Below are 24056 nucleotides of genomic sequence, written 5' to 3'. Positions count from 1 at the left end.
AGAACTGTTAAAAGACTAAACGTTAACAGATACCAAAACAAAACACTATCTACAGAATCTAGAACAGAATAGACATTCCGTAAGTTTTAGTTCCTTTATATCTCATGAGCATAGGTACTGGGATTTGTTTTCACGTACACCATCTATTTGTGTGTGTGTGTTTGCCACCTGTTTATACACAAACTGACAAGAAAGTAGGTCTTCCAGACAAGTGGATCCCAGGGGCTGGATGTGCTCTAGAATTCTAAGACTCTATGACGCAATGACTGTGATTCTGTGGTGGTAGGAGTGAGTAGGGCAACTGCTAAGGCTCATTGCTAAGGACTCCATGGGAGGCTAATGGAAGACCATGACTCTAGCTGTGCTTTTCAATCACTTACTCTTCTAATAGAGCTCTGCCATTGAATCATGGAGTCTTCATCTGAGGGCCAAAGATCATCCCACATCATGATACAACCAAATGAAACAGTACTGACTGCCCTTCCCTATGAGCCTCAGAGCTCTCTGCTGGATTTCCTGAAGGGAGAGCCAAAAGTCTTGGGGGTAAGTGCTCTCCTGTCCACGGGTTTTCCTCGGAAGGGAGAAAAGAAGCTATTTTTCCAGGTGTGTCTGAATAGACACAGGAAGGGACTTGATTCCTTTTCTTTTCCCTCACGTTTTGCCTACAATGTTTCCTTCTTCATTAATCACAAAAACCCCTAAGTTATTTGCTTGTACAAATAAGCAGATCTTCAGCAGAAGAGCCAATATGTAGCCAATAATACCATTTTCCTAGATTTTGATGAACAAGAGAAATAAAAATTCTGTTTAGAAATGCACGCAGAGGGCCTTAGAAATGTCTTATTTATGAACATGTCTTAGAAATGTTTCTTGGGGGGGGGGGCTCATTTAACCCTGCAATTAATAACTTCCCTAACCCTGAGGAAATCCTAGGGCTGTTTCATGTGGAGTTAATACTGTTCTTTGAATCCTGGCAGAGAGAAAGGCAGGAAACTGGTATAATTTCCCCAAATATTTTATTGAGGAGGTGACCTCAGGGCATGGTGGCATGTCCCTTGGAGCTAAAAGCCATGTGAGGAGAGGTTAAACTTCCCCTTTGTGCTGTTCCAGGCGTTGGGGGTTCTTTGAAAAGTCTCTCCAAAGCTTCGCCGTGAGCCACAACGTAGACATACAGACAAAACATTTTTCAGTCATGCATGTACCGAGGGGAGGGCTATGTATACAGCCTCTATCTTTAGTACGAGAGTAAAAGTACCACTTTGGGTGGAGCCATCGAGGTGTGGGCTGGGGGAAAAACCCAGAATGCTGGAGGAGAAGCTGTATCCTGAGAAGAGCCACCAGCCCTGCCAGACCACCAATGGTGCAGATTGCTCACAGGCCCGTGAGCCCACTGGGTTACTCTCACCTCTGGACAGGCCCTTGCCGGAAGAGCAGACGAGACATAAACCTCACCCCAGCCCCTCCACTCTAGATCAGCAAACTTCACAGATTTTAGAGAATGGGGCTGAGCCGTAATTCCAAAGGCACAGACTGGATATGGAAACATGTACTCCTATCTGTCCGGCGCAAGGTAAACTGGTAATACAGGGGGTATACTAAGTAGTGAAGGGTGAAAGTGAAAGACGTGAACCTGTAGGACCCAGGTAAGTGAGAAGAAGAGACACCGGACTTTCTGAAGCTCTGAGGGCAGTGGGCAAACGGAAGAGGAAGGCATTCGTGTCGAGGGAGGCGTGACATAAGCATAGTGGGATGTCCCAGGGGCCCGGGAGAGTCCCAAGAGGCTGGGGCACCAGTGACCTCATGTACCCATTTCTCTCCTCCCAGGCTCTCCAGATCCTGCTTGCTCTGATCACTGCGGGTGTTGGAACCATCTTTGCATTCAATTACTTCCATTTCTCCCAGAGATTTCCCCTCGTTTTCCTCACGGGATATCCATTCTGGGGAGCATTTATTGTGAGTACTACCAGTTAGGAGCTTTTGCGAAATTACTTTCAAGACTGGTTTGAACTGCGTCAAGTCAGGTCCCAGGGTGAAGAATCCCATGAATGTGGTCCCCAAGGAGACCAGATAGTCCCTTGTGTGGCAAGAGAAGCAACTCCATTTGGTCATTGCATCTACCATCATCACAGTAATAACTGCTCTTAGGCGTACAGTGTTTAAAAGTTTCCAGAGCCCTGTGTGTAGAGTAAGTCATCTGCTCCTTACTACCAACCTGGGAGATCAGATGGGTAAATACCCTACTTTCTCTTTTGCAAATATGGAAACGGAGGTTGAGAGTAGACAGTCTTTATTTGAGTACAGCCAGCAAAAAATGTTCCATTAGTTTCAGGTGTACGATATAGTGATTTGACAAGTTTATACATGATGCTGTGCTCACCCAAGTGTAGCTAGCATTTGTCAACATACAACACTATTACAGTGTCACTGACTGAATGCCTTATGCTGTGCCTTTTATTCCTCTGATTTATTCATTCCCCAGCTGGAAGCCTGTATGTCCCTCTTCTCTTAACCCATTTCTCCATTCCCCCTACTCCTCCCCTCTGGCAACTGTCAGTATGTTCTCTGTATTTATGGGTCTGGATCGCTTTTTTGTTTTGCTTATTCCTTTTTTTTTTTTTCAGATTCCACATATAGGTGAAATCATATGGTATCTGTCTTTTTCAGTGTGACTTATTTCACTAAGCATAATATCTTCTAGTTCCGTCCACACTGTCTCAAATAGCACAATCTCATCTTTTTTTATAGTTGTGTAATATTCCATTGTATATATACTGCGTCTTCCTTTTCTTTTTGTCTATTGATGGACACTTAGGTTACTTTCATATCTTGGCTATTGCAAATAATGCTGCAATAAACACAGGGGTGCATTTATCTTTTTGAATTAGTGTTTTTGTTTTCTTTCAGTAAATAACCAGTTGTGGAATTGCTGGATCATATGGTGTTTCTCTTTTTACTTTTTTGAAGAAACTCCATACTATTTTTCACAGTAGCTATACCAATTTACATCCCCACCAACAGTGTGCAAGCATTCCTTTTTCTCCACATCCTTGTCAACACTTGTTATTTCTTGTCTTCTTTTATTTTAGTCATTTTAACAGGTGTAAGGTTATATCGCATTGTGGTTTTGATTTCCCTGGTGATTAGTAACGTTGAGTATCTTTTCATGTGTCTATTGACCAAGTATATGTCTTCTTTGGGAAAAGGTCTATTCAAGTCCTTTGCCCATTTTTAAATCATATTGTTTGCTTTACTTGGTGTTGAGTTGTAGAAGTTCTTTATATATTTCAGTTATTAACACCTCATTGGATATATCATTTACAAATGCCTTCTCCTATCCAGAAGGTTGTCTCTTAAATTTTTGTTGATGGTTTCCTTCACTGTGCAAAAGCTTTTATTTTGATGCAATCCCACTAATTTATTTTTGCTTTTGTTTCCCTTGCCTTAGGACACATGTCCAGAAAAATGTTTCTATGGCTGATGTGAAAGAAATTACTGCCTATGCTCTCTTCTAGGATTTTTATGGTTTCAGGTCTCACATTTAGATATTTAATACATTTTAAGTTTATTTTTGTGTATGGTGTTAGAGAAAGTAGTCCAGTTTCATTCATTCTTTTTTTTACATATAGCTATACAGTTTTCCCAGCATCACTCATTGAAGAGACTGTCTTTTTCCCACTGTATATTCTTATCTCCTTTGTCACAGATTAATTGACCATATAATTATGGATTTATTTCTGGGGTCTCCATTCTGTTCTATTGAGCTATGTGTCCACTTTTGTGCCAGTGCCATACTGTTTTGATTACTATAACTTTGTAGTGTATCTTCAAATCTGAAATTGTGATACCTCCAGCTTTGTTTTTCTTTCTTAAGATGCTTTGGTTATTCAGGGTCTTTTGTGATTCCACACAAATTTAGTGCTTTAGTATTATTTGTTCTGGTTCTGTGAAAAATGCCATTGGTATTTTGATAGGGATTGCATTGAATCTGTAGATGGCTTTGGGCACTGTTACTAGTGTATAAAAACACTGCTGATTTGGGGGTATTAATTTTGTATCCTGAAACTTTACTGAATTCATGTATTACTTCTGGTTGTTTTTGTTTTGTTTTTTGTTTTTTGTTTTTGGTGGAGTTGGTGGAGTCTTTAATATTTTCTACATGTAGTATCAGGTCATCTGCAAATAGTGAACATTTAACTTCTTCTTTACCAATACGGATGTCTCTTATTGCTTTTTCTTACCTGACTGCTCTGACTAGGACCTCCAATATTATGTTGAATAAAAGTGGAGAGAGTAGACATCCTTGTCTTGTTCCTGATTGTAGCAGAAAAGCTCTCAGTTTTTCACCACTGAGTACGATGTTAGCTATGGGCTTTTCTTACATGGCCTTGATTATGTTGAGGTATGTTCCTCTAAACCCACTTTGTTGAGTGTTTTTATCATGAATGGGTACTGAATTTTTTCAAATGCTTTTTCTGCATCTATTGAGATAATCATGTAATTTTTATCCTTCATTTTGTTGATGTGGTGTATCATGTTGATTGATTTGCAAATATTGAACGATCCTTGCATCCCTGTAATAAATCTCACTTGATCATAGTGAATGATCCTTTCACTGTATTATTGAATGTGGCTTACTAATATTTTGTCGAGGATTTTTTAAATAATTTTTTAGAGTTTATTTATTTATTTATTTATTTTGAGAGAGAGAGAGAGAGAGAGAGAATGGAGGAGGGGCAGAGAGAGACAGAGGGAAAGACAGAGAATCCCAAGCAGGCTCCACACTGTCAGTGCAGAGCCCAACATGGGACTTGAACTCACAAACCATAAGAGCATGACTTGAGCTGAAGACAAGAGTTGGATGCTCAACTGACTGAGCCACCCAGGCACCTTTTTTATTGAGGATTTTTGAATCTATATTCCTCAGGGATATTGGCCTGTAGTCTTCCTTTTTTTTTGGTGTCTTTGTCTGGCTTTGGTATCAAGGTAATTCTGTCCTCATCAAATGTATTTGGAAGCTTCCTTTCCTCTTCTATTCTTTGGAATAGTTTGAGAAAAAGAAATACTAACTCTTCTTTAAATGTTTGGTAGAATTCACCTGTGAATCCATCTGGTCCTGGACTTTCACTTTTTTAAATTATTATTATTAATATTACTGACTCAATTTCATTACTGTTAATCAGCCTGTTCAGATTTTCCATTTCTTCCTGATTCTGTTTTGGAAGATTGTGTGCTTTTAGGAATCTACCCATTTCTTCTAGGTTGTCCAATTTCTTGGTGTATAGTTTTTCATGGTATTCTCTTATAATCCTTTGTATTTCTGTGGTGTTAGTTGTTACTTCTCCTCTCTCATTTCTGATTTTATTTATTTGTATCCTTCCCCTTTTTTTCTTGATGAGTCTGGCTAAAGGTTTAGCAATGTTGTTTATCTTTTCCAAGAACCAGCTCTTGGTTTCACTGATTTTTCCTATTGTGTTTTTTAGTCTCTATGTCATTTATTTCTGCTCTGATCTTTATTATTTACTTCTTCTACTCACCTTGGACTTTGTTTTCTTTTTCTAGTTCCTTTAGGTGTAAAGTTAAGTTAGATTATTTATTTGAGCTTTTCCTTGCTTCTTGACGTAGGCCTGTATCACCATATATTTCCCTCTTAGAACTGCTTTCACTGCATCCCAAAGATTTTGGACCACTGTATTTTCATTTTTATTTGTCTCCGTGGATTTTTAAAAGCTTATTCTTTGGCTGCTTCATTGACCCATTAGTTGTTTAGTACCATGTTGTTTAATCTCAAGAACAGATAATAATGTAAACATATCTAGCTAGCACTCATAGAATCATATACTCTCATAGCTTAAGGAGAATTTTAAAGATGACTATTGTTGTTTAATCCCCTCATTATTCCCAGAGACAATTTTATGAGTGTCACTCATCTAGTTATTTATAGAGCCATAATTATAATTCTTAGTGTACTGCTAGTTCTATTCAATCCCAACAGCTCTGGTTCCTAATCTTGTGCCACAATATTTAAGGGTACACTCAACACAGCTTTCCTCACTAGAACATACCCTCCCAAGATGGCAAAAGTATTATCTATTTTAGTTTCTGTTACATTCTCAGAAGCTAGAACCATGCTGCATAGTAGACATAACTCAATGAACAAAGGAATTAAATAATAATTCATTAAATAATTAAATGAGACTATTGTTTTTATTAAAAACCTGCTCTTTTGACAAACATAAATATTCCATGCTTTTTCTATAATCTCCAGGTCAAACACAACTAGTAGTATTTTCATTTTCCAAATAGAAATACTGTAATATGAACTATAATCTTCAAATTACACATGCCACACTGTAGAGAAACAAAAAGACCAACTCCCCACCTCCTTATTTCACAACAGAATTTCCCCAGTGTGACTCAGTGTGACCTGCACCGATGGATTCTAGTGAGGTTCTGGCATGCTGCTCTTTAAAACTCCACTCTTCACTGAGAAGATATTTACTGAGCACATAGTCTATCTTTGGCAGTGTTGTAGGTGCTGAGAGGCAAACAAGGCCCTCTTAGGGAGGTGGTGAATTGCTCCTCTTAGAAACAGATGGGGTTTGTCATATGATAGGGAAGCTGGAAGTGGAAAAGTGAAATTGACTCCACAGATACGTTATTTCACTTGCACTAAGTACTCTAAGAGACAAGTTCCAGATGCCCTGTGAAGATTTAATGGGGCATTCACCTGGCATGGAGGTCAGCGAAGTGCTTTGCACATAGGTGTTCACTGGGTGAAATGCAAGGAAAGCCTCCCCTGGCAAAGGCAAAGCATGAGTGAGAAGCTTGATATGGGAAAGAACAGCAGAAAGAAGACCAATGAGTCTATGGCACTGGCACAAAATGAGGCCAAAACTGTAGGATGGAACCAGGTTGTGCCAGCCCTTGTGGTCATATTAAGAATGTGGCCACTCTAGGGGCGCCTGGGTGGCGCAGTCGGTTAAGTGTCCGACTTCAGCCAGGTCACGATCTCGCAGTCCGTGAATTCGAGCCCCGCGTCAGGCTCTGGGCTGATGGCTCAGAGCCTGGAGCCTGTTTCCGATTCTGTGTCTCCCTCTCTCTCTGCCCCTCCCCCGTTCATGCTCTGTCTCTCTCTGTCCCCAAAAAAATAAATAAACGTTGAAAAAAAATTTTTTTTAAAAGAATGTGGCCACTCTAATATGAGAGCAAGGGGAACCCACTGATAATCTTTAAACAGGAGAGTGACATTTGAAGACTTGTTATCTTTAAAACATCATTGGGTTTTCTGAGCTGTAAACAAATTCAAGGATGGTAACAGCAAACCTGGGACAATCAGTTGAAAGGAGGCTGCAAGAATCCAGGGGATTCCCTGACCTGGATGGGCCGCAGTGGAGATAGAAAGAGATGGGAAGCTTTGAGAGCGCTTTGGAGGTAGAATCGATCCAGTGGTGATCTGTTGTGGGCAGTGAAGTGGAGGGAGGAATCAAAGGTAACTTTCTGATCTCCGTGTGTCACCTTGAGGTCCCTAACACTGAGACCCGGATGTCCTCAAGGTCCAACACCAATTCCGACAGAAGTTCTCATTCCCAGAATATTCAAATGAGTAAGGGGCTCCACTTTGGGTGACAGAGTTCTCCGTTTTCCTTGGGTTGTACAAGACTCTATGTTCCAGATACAAGAAGTGACTGAGATAACTATACTAGATTCCAGCCCTGATACCAGCCGTTAGAGAGTTCTGCCCTGAACGTCTTCCTCCATCTGCTGAGAGCAGACACAGCTCACCATTCCCTCTTCCAGGCCCAGAGTCCAGGATTACCTTTCTGTGTAGAGCCCAGCTGGGCCAAACATCTGGGTGGTATTTTGTGGACCTTAAAGAAGGGCCTGCCTCTCCCAACTGACCCTGGCAAAGGGGTGTTGTTCAGTGCTGGGCATATCCAACACAGTATTTCTTCTTACATCAGTGCCTGCCCTCCTTCCTCCCTGATGCTCAGGGGGAAAGACCATATAGTTGGGGAGATTCACAGACATAGAGATTACAATACAGTCTCTGAAGGAATTTATACTGTAAGAGAGTCAAACACACTACCTGCTAACTTTTATCTCTTTTCTTCTTAATAGTTTGTTATTACGGGATACATCACAGGAATCAATGAGAAGAAAAAATGTATGGTAAGTTACTTTCATGACTTCTATGTAGTTTAAAACCTTCTGCTTGCTTTGCATCATCTTTCTATATAAAGCCTTTAAAACAAAGGGTCTCCCAAGAAAATCTTTAGACATCAAATTTGCAGTTCAGGTCATCCCTACCTGCCGACGTCACCATTAGCTCTCACCCCCACCAACAGAAGTTTTTCTTGGGGACCTGCCCAGGGTCTGAAAGAAAGAGTCTGACATTGATAGCAGATCATTCTGGGATAGAATCAAGGCTATCACTCATTGCTGTGTCAACTGGGAAGAGAAAAGTTATTCAAAAGGTTATTCTGAGAATTTAATAAGATATTACATAGAAAAGACACTTAAAAATCTGTACTACCTTCCAATGACTCGTGTTTTTTTTAAGGCTATGGATATGTGAGCCTTCTCTTAAAGCTATTCTAACACTGTTTTTATGGTCCCCTGCCACTTCCCTCTAAGAATAGCTACAGACTATAGGAAAGTTCTGGGGGAACTATGGGAAAGCCCCCATCTTTCTCCACCCATAGAAGTAAGTACAGACACTACAGATAATGACCCAATGCTGTTCTTTTCTCTGTATTGGTTCCCTTAAGAGCTGAGGAATAAACTAAGGACAGGCAGACCTAACCCTGACTCACTGAGAGCTACGTAGACAGAGGCAGGCAGGATGCTCTGAATATATATATTCAAGTTATAAAGGAACATATATATATGGAGTAGGAATATATATATATATATATATATATATATGTATATGGAGTGAGTAAAGGGAATTTGGTAGGGCAATCTGGACTTTTAATACCTTCCATGTTGGGACACTGAAATCAAGAAAGGAAATCATTAAACCCCAGTCCAAATTTGTAGCAATCTGTAAATATGTTAGTGATTTGGTTGGTTATTGTTTGAATCCTCTGGGGGAATGAATATAAGCCACAGGAAGGCAGGACCTCATCTACTGTGTTTATTTTTGTGTCCCAGGGGCCTAATTCAGTGCTGGACACATAGTTGGGGTACAGTAAACATTTATTAAAATAAATAAATAAATGGATACTGCCCTAAAATTAGGTGACATTATTCTCATTTCTCGAGGTAGAAATTGAGCTTCCCAGAGATTAGTTACCTTGTGCAAGGTCCTAGTTCACTAGGACTCAAAATTAGGTCTGATTATAAGGCCAAGATATCTTCTAACACACCATTTTGCTTGTAGATTATGAAAGATGGTGCATTAGGATAAAATGAATGTCTTCTTTAGCATTAACCATACAGCACTCCTTCTCTACCCATTCCCTTTCGTGGCTTCCTGGCTCATTCTAAAACGTGGTTTGTCTTCTGACTTTGATGAATCAGAATTTGAGTTGTCTTGCCTTTTAAGTATACTGACCTGATGGAACAGTTCATCCTTGAGGCGTATCTGGAAAGACAAATGCACTAAGAATTTCTTACAAGGAATTTTTTTTTAATTTTTTTTAAGCACATGTTTTTTTAGATTATTTTTTTATTTTGTTATTTTAGAGAGAGAGAGAGAGAGAGAGTGCAAGCAGGGGAGGGGGCGGAGTGGGGGGGGAGAGACAGAGAGAGAGAGAGAGAGAGAGAGAGAGACAGACAGACAGAGAGAGATAATCTTTAAGCAGGTTCATGCTCAGCACAGAGCCCAGTGAGGGGCTCAATGCCATGACATTGGAATCATGGACCTGAGCAGAAATCAAGAGTTGGATGTTAAGCCAACTGAGCCACCCAGGCACCTCTTACAAGAATTTTTTTATTTGGTTTGGTTTTTATTTAATATTATTTTAAAACCTATTTTCTAGGGACAAGGTGTCACAGCCATGAATGTCATCAGTTCCTTGGTTGCGGTGGCTGGGATTACTCTAACCATTATCAGCTACAGGTACCAGCACAAGTACTGCCAGATGCCCTCCCTCGAAGGAATATGTGTTATAGGTAGAAACCTGTTCAATGTAAGTGGTCCTACTCCATATGGTGACTCTATACGATCTTATCTGAGCTATGTTCACGATGCATCAAGTCATTAATTTTGATTCTAATAATGGAAGTCGAGTCAGCATTTGAACAGACTCTTGAGAAGACACTGTGATTCAGGATCTGAACCCTGCTTGTGTGACTTACACACTTGTGACCTTGGCCTAATATTGTAACTTGCCTAAGCCCCAGTTTTCTTTGTGTGGAAAATGAAGATAATAAGGAGGGTTACTTAAATTAGAACACTGCCTGGCACAGTGTAAACAGTCAAATAGGTTTTGGCTATTACTATTAGTACGGATGTAGATTAGATGAAATTTTACCTTTCTAGAATTAAAAAGGAACAAAATGATCTAAAGAGTTTACTCAACTAATACTAAAAACAAAATACAGTGGGAGAAGATGTTTAAGCCACTTAATATGTATTCTAATAATTTTAGAACATAAACTATTTTACATAAATGTAGCAATGTTACTCACTACAGCAGATGAGATGTATCTTTGCCAGGAAATGCAACTGTAGGTGTAATTTTCAATATTTATCTAGTAAGTATTCAGTGACATTATTTTTATGCATGTCAGTGATTCCCAGAGGCCTCTCCCTTTACTTCCCCGAGTACATACTAGGCTTTCATTCTATTTCCGTCAGCCACATCTTGAAGGCTTTGGTCCCAGGATGTTAGTGAGACTTGACCTTTTGGATTGAAATGAAATAGAATCATGGGAAATTGTATCCCCAAATGAAGAGGAAAGAGAAAAGAACTACCAGTCACTGCATATGAGATCTTTTTACTCCTCATAATCACCTGTAAAAGCGAACCTAAGAACAATCCCATATATTCTGAGGTCAACTCCAGAATTAGACTCAAAAAAAAACTTACTAAGGAAAGCCAGAACACTACGTAAGGAACACAATCCTGTCCTAATTGGGCCAAGAATACAATATATTATAATTCCTTACTCTTTTTTCTAGTGGACAGGAGACCACTACTGTTCATTATGTTGGTATGAATCAGGGAGAAACCGTGTACCAAAAGGGTTAAATCTCCAGATTTATAAAACTCTGCTGTCTACTCTCAGCTCTGCACAGTTAGGGATTTTGCAGGATTAGTGCCTACATGCAGAATCATGAACAATCCGTTCCAAGACCTCATGTGTATACAACTCCACAATTCCTTAGTGTAATTCAAACATCACAAATAAGCTTTAAAACACACACACACACACACACACACACACACACAAGCCAGAACAGTGGGCTCTAGACATCTCCTGAATGGATATCTTCTGTCTCAAAGACAAATCTACTTGTCCACACTGTGGCCGGAGTCATCATTTAAAAATGCAGATCTGAGCACATTACTAAAGGGCTTCTTGTGAAATACAGAATTAAGACCCAAATCTTAAAAGGCTTACAAGACCCTGTAACACCTACCTTGCCTACCTTTCCAACATTATTCCGCGTCATTACCCTTCCCACTCCACACTTCTGGCACTTCCCCAAATTCCTTAATGTGTTAAATACCTACTGTCCCAGGACCATAAGACGAGCTTTCCCCTGCTTCCAATGTTCCCCAGCCCAGTGCCTACCCTCTTCCACCTACCCAATTAAAATTCCCCCTCATTCTTTAACCTCGGTTTAAATTTCACTTCATTAAGGAGGTCCATCCCGGGGCGCCTGGGTGGCGCAGTCAGTTAAGCGCCCAACTTCAGCCAGGTCACGATCTCGCGGGTCCGTGAGTTTGAGCCCCGCGTCAGGCTCTGGGCTGATGGCTCGGAGCCTGGAGCCTGTTTCCGATTCTGTGTCTCCCTCTCTCTCTGCCCCTCCCCCGTTCATGCTCTGTCTCTCTCTGTCCCAAAAATAAATAAACGTTGAAAAAAAAAAATTAAAAAAAAAAAAAAAAAAAGGAGGTCCATCCCGATCCCGTTTCTACCCTTCCCAGGGCCGACCTGTTCAGATCTCCCATTATAGTAGTGCATGGCTCCCAATACTTTCTCATGGCACGTAATGCAACGTACTTAAAAATAACTGTCTAATTACTTGTCACTCTTTGCCCCCCTTATTTGATGCAAATCCCACAATGACCAGGAGCAGGTCTATCTTGTTCAACAGCAAATTTACAGTAGGCACTTCATATATTTCAGTTTTACCAACAAATGGGGGGAAATCCAGGCTTCTGGAGGGGTTATAGGGAAACCAAGAATTAGAGACACAGTCACGCGACCAAGTTAAGTTTGGCCCGACTGCACCCAGCTCTTTCAGTCTTCACAGTCTAAGCTTTTGGACACCATGCTATTTCACATGCTGCTTCTTCATCTATTACCTTGAAGCAGAGTGTGCAAAACAGCAGTCTGTGAGCTGCATCCAGCCTGCAGATAGGCTCTATTTGCTTCCCACAAGTGAAGGAAAAGCTGGAGATTTTCACATTAAAAATCTGTATATCCAGCTTCCTTAGGAAAGAAGAAAGACCTCATGGGGTCCTTGTTCCCACACGGTAACTATTGCTCAGAACTGGGAAATGGACACATCCTAGGAATATCTTTATTCTCTACTGTCTCCCCTTCCATTTCACTTATTTGGGATGGTTGCCTGGCCCCTACAGGCATTAGGGTTTGTTATCTCTGCTTGTCAAAAAGACATAAGATGAAAATTGTTCCGTCACTGATGGCTGTGGGGGCATCTAAAATATGGGTTTTCCCTTCCTTACTTGGTCATACGATGTAAATAGTCCTTGGCTTTTACCTTTAAAATGATACAGCTTTCATTCCAAATGCCATATATCTATCCTCACTATTTGCAGGGAATTTTGTCAGTCTTACTGGTCACCAGCATAGTAGAGCTCGGCATCTCTGTGACTATCTCCTCCTTCAGAAGCAAGTGCTGGACAACCTCCGATGAGGTGCGTTGGATATTACTGCTAGAATGGGTTCCTGTGGGGACACTGCAAGGTGACCCCCAGCCTATTAGTGGGCAGGGCAGTATTCTCAGATGTTGAACTACAACTTCTGAGGTGAGGCAGGTCAAGGAGAAACAAGCTTAACTAACAGCGATGGCTGGCTCACTCCACCCTTTGAGGCAGCCATCCTGCCCTCTTTGCTGTCTGGTCATCTCTGTTCAGACATAGCTCCTTCTCTCCCTGCCAGAGTATATGAAGAGAAACAGACTTAATGGGAACCTATATTACTGTGACACGGAGAGCTTCTCCCTGGGCCACAAGGCTGTGTGAGTCAATCCCCTCACCAGAGGAGAGGCAGAGAAGAAAAATATTTAAGAGCCATACTCCTGTTATTTATAATTGTTACAGCTTACATTTACTAAATGTTTACTCTGTCAGTCACTGTTGTAATCACTTAACACCAACTTAATCCTAACAAAACCATCAAGATTCCCTTCCTTTACATATGAAAAACTAAAACACAAAGAGTAACCTCTCCAGGTTCACAGAACATCAAGATTCTGACTCAAATAATGTGGTTCCAGGGATGCCTGGGTGGCTCAGTCTGTTGAGCCTCCGACTTCAGCTCGGGTCATGATCTCACAGTTTGTGGGTTCAAGACTTGCATTGGGCTCTGTGCTGATGGCTCAGAGCCTGAAGCCTGCTTCAGATTCTGTGTCTCCCTCTCCCTGCCCCTCCCCCTGCTCGTGCCACCTTTCTCTCTCTGTCGGTCTCTCTCTCTCTCTCAAAAGTAAGTGATCATTAAAAAATATTTTTTTAAATAATGTGGTTCCTGAGCCTGTTCTCTAAATCCCAAAAAACAATTCCAGGACCCGTGTTAAGTGGGGTTTTTTCCCCCACTTTTCTTTTACATCAACTTTGTAGAAGTATAATTTACTAACAATAAAATGCACCCATTTTAAATGTATGTAATTCAAGGGGTTTTGACAAATTGTACACCCCTGTTTAGCTACCATTATAATTAAGATATAGTGAATTCCTATCACCCCGAAGGAGTCTCTGGAACCTCTTTGCAATCAGTATCTCCATCACCTCGATTAGTTTTTATTTTTTCAAACTTCACATATGTGGATCATAAATAAGTACATTTTGTGTCTAGGCTTCTTTCACTAAGCAGCATATTCATGAGATTCATCCATGTTGTCTCATGTATCAATACTTTGTTCCTTTTACGTGAGGGCACACCACAATTTGCTTATCCGTGTACTTCCTGATGGGCATGTGGTTGCAATGAACATTTGAGTTCACATCTTTGGGTAGACATATGGTGTCATTTCTCTTTTGCATTTCTCAAATCCATGACCTCGTTGCTAGATGGGATGGAAAATGGACGCTTAACTTTGTAAGAAAATATCAAATGGTTCTCCAAAATGGCTGTATCACTTTGCATTCTTATAAGTAATATGAGAGGTATGGCTGCTCTCTATAACCAGCAACACTTGGAATTGCCAGTTGTATTGATAATTTTGTTATTCTAGTGTGTATGTAGTAGAATTTCATTGTAGTTTTAATTTGCATTTCCCTGATGGCAAATGATGATGAGATTCTATGTGTTTATTGTCCTCTTTTTTTTTTTTTGAGATGTGTCTCTTTAAATTGTTAGCCAACTTTTTTTTTTTTAATTTTTTTTTTTTCCAACGTTTTTATTTTATTTTTGGGACAGAGAGAGACAGAGCATGAACGGGGGAGGGGCAGAGAGAGGGAGACACAGAATCGGAAACAGGCTCCAGGCTCCGAGCCATCAGCCCAGAGCCTGATGCGGGGCTCGAACTCACGGACCGCGAGATCGTGACCTGGCTGAAGTCGGACGCTTAACCGACTGCGCCACCCAGGCGCCCCAATTGTTAGCCAACTTTTATTGCATTACCTTATTGAATTACAAGAGCTTACATGATTCTTAACACAAGTCCTCTTTTGAGATATATGTATTGCTACTATTCTTCCCAGCCTTGGCTTGTCTTTTCATTTTCTTAATAGTTTCTTTCACATAACAACTTGTGATTTATTTTCTTTTATGGTTAGTCCTTTTCGTGTCCCAACAAAGCTTTGCCTACAAGACTGTAAGGATTTTTTTCTCTATTTTCTTGTGGAAATTTTATAGCTTTAGCTTTTGTGTTTAGATCTTTAACAGATGTCAAGTTAACTTTTACACATTATATAGCTCTGAGGTGAGAAGTTCACGCACCCCTGCCATGGAGATATATAGCTATGCCAACGTTATTTGTCAAAAATGCAATGTCTTCCCCCATCACCTTGGCACCTTGGTTGAAAATCAATTGACCTCATATAAATATTTATATTTATATGAGGTCTCATATGACCTCATATTTATATGAGGTCTTTTTGGATGCTCTATTGTGTCCCACTGATCTGCATGTCGATCCTTTCACATATTCCATGCTGTCTTCATTTCTGTAGCTTTCATGTAGTAATCCTTTTTTAGTGGCAAAATATACATAATATACTATTTATCATTTTAGCTACTTACAAGTATACAATTCAATGGCATTAAATTCATTCATAATGATGTGTAACCATCAGCACTATCTATGTCCAAAACTCTTTCCTCATCCCCATACAAACTGCGCCATAAAACATAACTCCCCCTTTCCTCCTCCTTCCAGCCCCTCATACCTTCTAGTTTAGGTCTCTACATCTACCTTCCATTATCTACTAATGATTCACATTTCGTGAGACCACAAAATGTACGATCATAACCTGAGCTGAAATCAAGAGTCGGATGCTTCACCAACTGAGCCAGCCAGGCGCCCCCATGAAAGGGTTATTTTTTAGTGGCATGGCAATGTGAAAAGTACAAAGAGAATGCAAAGATGTTATGTAATATGCACCCTGATCCCAAAAAGAGGAAAGAGTTATTTATCAAACAACTTCTCTGTGCAAACCACCGTGCCCCAAACATTATTTTATATAGTCTTCAGTAATAGCCACCCTGGAGTAAGGTGTAACTGAAGTGGTTATTATAAAGCATATATCAGAGATGAGAGGGGAGGGGAGGGGAGGGGAGAGGGGGAGAAGAGAGGAGAGGAGAGGAGAGGAGAGGAGAGGAGAGGAGAGGAGAGGAGAGAGAAAAGTGCAGGACCTAGAATTCAACTGCAGTGTATGACTCCTAGCCTCACCAGTTAATAGTTCTGGGACACTAGTCAGGTTACTTAACATCTCTGAATCTCAGCTCTCTCAGTTATAAAACAAGGAAAATAACCTCATATGAATGTCATAATAATTACTTGAGATGACTTTGGAACTCTGTCCAGCACCTGGCAATCACTGTTACCATTAGAGAAGAGTACATTTAAAATCATACACTTAAAATCTTGAATAAAGTTAAAGAAATTCCAATTCATGCCTCCAAATCTTTCTTTTAACAAATGAAAAAAAATTACAATTCAAATGAAACAAAAGTTTTAGGGTAAGTGAGAATGCATAAATCTCCCCTAAAGTACTATTTATCCTCACATAAATATCCCTCCAATGGTGATAAAATATAGATGTGAAAACAAACTAGAAGGTGGGGAATGACGATGATCATACAAGAGAATGTGGCAGGCATTTTATTTTAGGCCTGCCATCAATCAGAGAGGTCACCATCATTAGGTCATTTAACCACTCAGAGTTCCAATCACTTCATCAAACAGAACAAGTAGTCTATTCTGACTCTATGGATGACCTTAGAAAGGACACAGGATGGCAAAACTCAGCAGACTGAGGCTGTAATGACAGCCCCTTTCAAAAAAAAAAAAAAAGTAAAGACTGGGAAGCATTGGCTAGAGGTTGTATCAGATGCTGTCACTTAGTTGTTTAAAAAAACTTCAATAGATCTCATTTACCTGTAAAGGAAGGTCCGCATTTCCTGGCCTAGTGTCTTGGTACCTTCAGGCTGCTATAACAAAAATAGCATGGCCTGGGTGGCTCGAACAAGAAAAAGTCCTCAGAATTCTGGTGGCTGGAAGTCCAAGATCAAGAGGCCAGTAGATTCAGGCCTGGTGGATGCCAGATGGTTCACAGATGCCATCTTCTCACTGTGTGCTCACCTGGTGGGAAAGACAAAGGCGCTCTCTGGGTTTCTTTTATAAAAGCACTAATCCCATTCATATAGGCTTCACCCTCATGATTTAATTGCCTCCCAAAGGCCCCAACTCCAAACACCTTCGTGCTGTGGATTAAGTTTCCACTTATAAATTTGGAAGGGGCACACTCAATCTATAGTATTCCATCCCTGCCTGTCCCCCAAATTCATGCCCTTTCACATGAAAAATATATTATTTCCACCCCAACAGCACCAGAAGTCTTTATCTTGCTTCAGCATGAACTTCAAAGGCTAAGTCCAAAGTCTCATCTAAGTATCATCTAAATCAGATAGGAGTGAGACTCAATGTAAGATCCATGCTGAGGCAAATTCCTCTCTAGCTGTGAGCCTATGCAACCAAATGTGTTATGACACCAACCTTCCAAAATACGGTGTTGTGACAGGCATAGGATAGGCATTCCCATTCCAGAAGGGATAAATAAGGGGGGAAAAGGTCAGGTTCCAAGTAAGTCCAAAACCTAACAGGACAAACAGACCTTAAGGCTCAAGAGTGACCCCCTTTGGCTGGATGCTCTGGCTTCCAACCACACGTGGCTCAGCAGGAAGGCCCCACAGGAACTCTCTGCCTGAGCTCTGCCCCTGCAGCAGCTCTCTGCCTGGGCCCTTTGATTCTTCCAGGCTGGAGTCCCATGCCTGTGGCTCTGCTGGGGTGGGGCCCCAAGGCCGTGCTCCGTCACATGGCAGATTCTGAAACCTCAGTGGGGGTGGTCACACTCCCACGGCTCAGCTGGTTGCAGCCCATGCGGTGGTGCCCACCTCTGAGACACTGGGAGGGGGCATTCTGGCTTGGCTTGAACCAGAGGGATGGTCCTAGCCTTTGAAATCATTCTTCTTCCAGGGCTCTTACACTGTCAGCCCCTGGTAGGAGTGGCAGCCCTTGAAGCTCTCAGAATCACCTTTGGTGTCATTCTTCCATTGCTTGGAGAATAGGTTCTGGCTATCGTTGAGATGGCTGATCTATACTGATTTCCTTATCAAACAAGTCACGGCCGTACTCTTAGTGTTCTCATTTTTTTTGCAGAATGGATAGACTTGGTCCTGCTTTCTTTTTGCTTAACAATTCCATTTTTAAGTAATGTCTCTCTTCTCATATTTTACCATTAGCTAGCTATCTGAAGGATTCAAGCTTCACTTTCAACACCTCTTAGGAATAGCTTAGCTAGGGGTGCCTGTATGGCTCACTTGGTTAAACATCTGACTCTTGGTTTTGGCTCAGGTCATGATCTCATAGTTCATGGGTTCGAGCCCCATATCAGGCTCACAGAGCCTGCCCGTGATTCTCTCTGCCCCTCCCCCACTTGTGTTCTCTGTGTCTTTCTCAAAAAAGAAAGAAAAACTTAAAAAAAATAGCTTCAGCTAAATTTCATTATTACATAAAATATTTATCATTCATTATTAATAATTACTACATGAAATTCCATCATTTCCTTCACTATTGCAAGTTCTACCTCCCACAAAACATTAGGACACAAACAATTCAGCCATGTTCTTTGCAACTTTATAGCCAAGATCACCTTTCTTCCGGTTTCCAACAACATATTTCTCATTTCTGTCTGACACCTCATCAGGATGACCTTTATTGTCCATATTTCCACGAACATCTCGTTCAGGATTACTTAGGTATTCTCTAAGAAGACTAAGGCTTTATCTACAGCTCTCCTTTTTTTCTTCCTGGGCTCTCACCAGAATTGCCCTTAATGGTTCATTCATAGCAATGTAAGTTTTTTCTAGTATGTAGAACTCAAACCTCCTCCAGCCTCCAAACATTACCCATTTCCAAATATACTTCCACACTTTTAGACATGTGTTACAGCAGCACTCCCATTTCCTGGCATCAATTTCTATCTTAGTCCATTTGGGCTGCTATACCAAAGACAGAGTGGCTTAAACAACAACAACTTATTATTCATAGTTTTGAAAGCTGGGAAGACCAAGATCAAGGTACTGGTAGATTCAGAGTCTGGTGAGAACCTGTTTCCTGGTTCATAGCTGGTAGTCTCACTGTGTCCTTACATGGAGGGAAGGGCACGGGAGCTCTTTGGGGTTCCCTTTTATAAAAGCACTAATTCCATTTACGAGGGCCCCACCCCCGAACTAATACCTCTCCCAAACATTCTACCTTTAAATACCATCACACTGGAGATTAGGTTTCAACGTAGAAGTTTGAAGGGACACAAACATTCAACTTATTGCAGCTAGCATACCACCCAACAATATGTTTATCATCTGCCTTCACACTATGCTGCATCATAGCCTTGTTTTTCTACCCACTGCCTCTTCTACCTGCATTTCACTCCTATCTTACTTCATCTTACCTTTTTGCCAGAGGAATTCCTGTCCACCCATCAAGACATGGATCAAACATTCCTCAATGAAGCAATTTCCTGGCCCTCAGAATTAGGTCATGACTTCTACATTCCCATAAAGCACTTAGCACCTATTTATATAATAGCATTTGCTAAACTGTATTACTGTCTATTTATATCTTGGTATACCTATAATTGTGAGCACCTTATAGACAACGGCCACATCCAATTAGTTTTGATCTTCACCTAGCAAGTGAACAGTAAATCATTATAAAACTGAATATATGAATGCTGAGAAGATTATTTTAAATTTCTTAGAAGCTTCATAATATTAAGTATGAGAAGAATATTTCAGACAATCTTAACCAAATTCCCCTTTTCGATATTTGAGGTAATAGTGATAAATAGTGATAAAACCAGTGAGTCGATGGTAAAGACAATGTTAGTACTGGTATTTGTTTTCTAACTCCTTGTGTAGATGTTGTGTCCTCCCTACTGTCTTAAGGCAGAGGCGAAAAATAATTTGGGAATACAAGAAGAAAAGAACATCCAAGGTGATTGATTATTCCATTAATGTTTTCTATACCCCTTGGTTTTATAGATTGTATTTTTCTTGCCTTCGGATGTTATTCAAGAGAGTGAACTCTCTGTCCCTGAAGAAAATACTGCAGTACAATTTGAGCTTCAAGAACAGTCCTCCACTGCTGATTCAACAACAAACATACAACCTGTTTTCATTGGAGGCTATACTTTCTTCAAGTTAAGAGTCACAAGAAATCCTTTAGCTTTCAGACATTCAAGGAGGAGAAGCAGTAAAACTTACTACACATCTTCTGTGTCTATGCTAGATGAACAACAGAAAAGTATTTCTCCACCTTCACAAGTTTATGAGGAAAGACCTAAGCTGAAACCTTTGCTTCCCACATTGCTGGAAAGGTCCACAGAAAACATCCCATATGCCAAACAACTGAAAGATGAAGACCTAAAATCTGCTATTGCACAACGCCCAGAAAATCAAACCCAACTTCTGCAGTCCCGCGCTTTGCCACTCCAAGTTTTCCCATCCAGTTACATAAAAAAACTCCAAATGTTACCACCCCAGGCTCTGCCAGTCCTGGCATCTCAAGCCCCAACATACCAGGACACACAGTCTCCAGGCCTGACATCAGAAGACATGCCATACCAAGACATATCATCCCAAGAATCACAATACCAGAGCATGCCATCCCAAGATACACAAGCCCTAGACATGCCATATCAATATGCACCATCCCAAAACACACCATCCCAGAACACATTAGCCCAAGACATGCCATCTAAAAATATATTATCCCAAGACATGATATCCCAAAAGCCGCCATCTGAAGGCATACTTTACCAAGATCTGCATTCCCAACTACAAGCTCTGCCAGCACAATCCATGCTACTTGCAGCCCCAGCATTTCATGCAGCCCAGTCCTCTAATATACAACGCCTAGATCAGCAAGCCCTAGATCTTCAACATCGAAATCAGCAACTTGCACGTGTATCGTACCAAGACATGCAATCAGAAGTCATGTTACTGACCCAAGAATGGAAATCTCAGGAGGAATTCCAGAGCAGGAAATCCACAAAGTGGCAATCCCTAGACTGGCAAAATGAGAACCTGCAATCCCGAAAGTCACATGATTTATACAGGCAAAACAAAGGCTGGCAAACTCCAAAACAGAAATCCCAGGACTTGCAAATGCAAGGCCAGCAATCCCCAAGAAAGAAATCCCTAGACCAGCACATCAAGGACTGGTTATCCCCAAAGAGGCACTCCATAGATAAGCAAAGCCAAGTTAAGCAAACCAGACAGAAGTCCTCAGATCAGCGAACTAAAGACCAGCTGCTGGTCTTAGAGGAACAATCCCTAAGGCAGCGATCCCCAAGTGGACAACGTAAATATCAAGAGGACAAAGAGGAAAAATCCCCAAAGGAACAGCCCAAAGATAGACAAGATAAAGCTCAACAGACTGATACGGAGAAATCCCCCAAGAAGCAAACCCAACAGGAGCACACTAAAGATCTGCAAGTCCGAGAGGAGAAATCCCCAAAGGAACAACCCAAAGACAGAAAAGATAAAGCTCAACAGACTGATATGGAGACATCCCCCAAGAAACAACCCCAGTATGAGGAGGTTGAAAACCTGCAGGCCCAAGAGGAGAAATCCCTGAAGCAGCTACATCAAAACTGGCAATCCCAAATCCAGGAATACCAAGCTTGGCAATCTTCAAGCCAACAATTCCAAGACCGGAGAATTCAAGGCTGGAGAAACAAAGAGTGGAAAGCACAAGAATTGGCACTTGAAATGCCACATTCCCTGAGGTGGGAATCCCAAGCCTGGCAAACCCAAGATCTACTAGAGAAAGAGTCCCTAAAGCAGAAAGCTCTATACCAAGAAGCCCAAAATGTGCACGTCATAACTCGACGTCAGCAATTACAAAGCATTCCATTCAACGACAGTCAGTATCAAGATGAGGAACAAGACCTTAAATCCACAGATATCCAAAAAGAAGGTATGCAAACAGAAACCGTGCAAATAAGAGACAACAAACCAGAAAGCATGAAATACCAAAACCTACACAACCAGCAGTCAGAAGACAAAAATTCAGATTGTTGTTTCTCCTGCCAAAGCTCAGTACAAGACACAAATTTGGCCTATCTGTCTGATATAAATTCAGAACAAGATGTGCAAAAAAACATTTCAATTTGCTCAGCTTCATACCAAGATGATATGACTTTAACTTCTACCTCATGTTCCCCAAAAGACCAACAGCAATCTGAGGACTCTGACTAACATGGAAAATCTACCCAAATGCCACAATGCTCCCAAGCATGCAACCAAAATAAGGAAAAACAATATAGTCTCCTCCAACCTATGTTCTCAAGTCTGGTTGCTACCTATTCACTCGCCAGAAAACAAAGGGCCTGCAAAACACTCAAAGGATTTGCCCTTAACTAAAATAAAATGACAACAAACATTAACACCATAGTAGAATTTTCTGGGTTTGAAGGAGTAGCTCACATTTAAACTTTGTTGTCGGTGTTAGTCTTTCAACTTATGATCGCCAACTCATTTTACAGCTTAATACATTTTTACTGAAGTATAGTTGACATACAATACTGGCTGCAGGTGGACATCATAGTGATCTGACAATTCTATACATTATGAAATGCTCACCACAGCCAAGTGTGGTCACCACCTATCACCATGCAAAGTTATTACAATATTATTGACTATATTCCCTCTGCTGTACTTTTCACCCCCACGTCTTATTTATTTCAAAACCAGAAGTTTGTACCTCTTAATCCCCTTCACCTATTTCTCACACCACCCACCTCAACCACCGGTTTCTTCTCTATGAGTCTATTTCTGTTTTACACCTTAATACTTAATGGACCTGCTTTTCTATGGCGCTAATATTCCTCGCCTCTCACTCTGTGTATTACAGGGGCTCAGTAAGTCAACCAGAAAGAAGTCTGTGTAGGCTCTCAAAAGGTGCAAGAACCAAAAGAGTCTGTGGGAAATAAAAATCAATCCCACCACTCCCCTGGTTTCCGATTCCAATCACCCACTTTACTCCCTGCTCTGCAAATCTACGTGGAGGATGTATACTCTAAGTTTGCCCAGTTATTAACGAGGTATAATGTGGCAATGAGTACAGAAGTAGTGGACAGGGAGAGAACAAAACGTACTTAGAGACAGGGAAGTAGGAGGCAGGGGAGGGCAGGGATGCAGATGTCAAAACAGAAAGTAGGACAGACTGTGATACACTGAGCAAACTTCTACTCCCCTCCATATGCTTACACTCACTTCTAACTCACTACACTCACACATCTAATTTCATCCTCAGTGGTCAAAGAAAATTGACCTTTGATGGTCAAATTTTCTGGTGAAAAGCCATCAGTTACCCTGTATCCTCCAAGCTTAATAACATTTTTTCAATCCTCTTTCTCCTCAACTTCTCTGATACATTTGGACCTGGGAACCCTCCTTTCTCTTCATCTCGCTTGTTGGCTTCTGCATTTTTCTTCCCATTTCAAAAAGTCTAAGATAAGTATTTCCAGGGATCTCTCTCCAACCTCCTTCTTTTTTGAAATCTCACACTCTTTTAGTTCTCTCACATCCTTGTGAGTCACCCCATACTGGGTCATATCTGTGTCTTCAGAAGAATCCCACACAAAAACTTGTTTTCAAGTCTTTTTCAAAGGCATTCAGTCATTTTTTAAAAACATAAACTCTCCACTTAGAGGTGAGTGAAGTTATATGCAGTAGAATAATGAGGCATAGAGCCAGAGACACTGGTAATCTGCTCCTTGTTGCCTTTGCCTCTGTAGTAAGGATTAGCCTCCTGAGCTTCCCAAGTTGGTTCAACCTTGGTCAGGTCCCTACCTGAGTTGGCCTCCAGTTCCTAAATGGTTGCCACTTTGTATTCAACTGGCTCTGGAGAAGAATCCAACATGGCAGAGAAGTAGGGGGACCTGAACTCATCCCTCAAACACAGCCAG

At 41.0% G+C, this 24056-nt stretch overlaps 1 protein-coding gene across 2 annotated transcripts; it reads left to right on the top strand.

Annotated features, from left to right (window-relative positions):
• The first annotated feature begins 275 nt into the window (after positions 1 to 275).
• Positions 276 to 22532, top strand: LOC112851856 (uncharacterized). Of its 2 annotated transcripts, XM_086677294.1 has the most exons (6): positions 276 to 543; positions 1825 to 1953; positions 8119 to 8169; positions 9984 to 10133; positions 12957 to 13055; positions 20125 to 22532. In XM_086677294.1, the coding sequence occupies exons 1-6, from the start codon at positions 409 to 411 to the stop codon at positions 22342 to 22344; spliced, it is 2784 nt and encodes a 927-aa protein (XP_086533420.1). In that variant the 5' UTR covers positions 276 to 408; the 3' UTR covers positions 22345 to 22532. The 2 variants fall into 2 exon arrangements, with proteins under 2 accessions (XP_086533420.1, XP_086533421.1); XM_086677295.1 differs by lacking the exon at positions 12957 to 13055.
• Positions 22533 to 24056: the final 1524 nt, after the last annotated feature.

Source organism: Puma concolor, chromosome D1 (genome assembly GCF_028749965.1).
Source record: "Puma concolor isolate L17-30 chromosome D1, mPumCon1.1.hap2, whole genome shotgun sequence".
NCBI lineage: Eukaryota > Metazoa > Chordata > Mammalia > Carnivora > Felidae > Puma > Puma concolor.
This window is presented reverse-complemented; position numbering and strand designations above follow the sequence as displayed.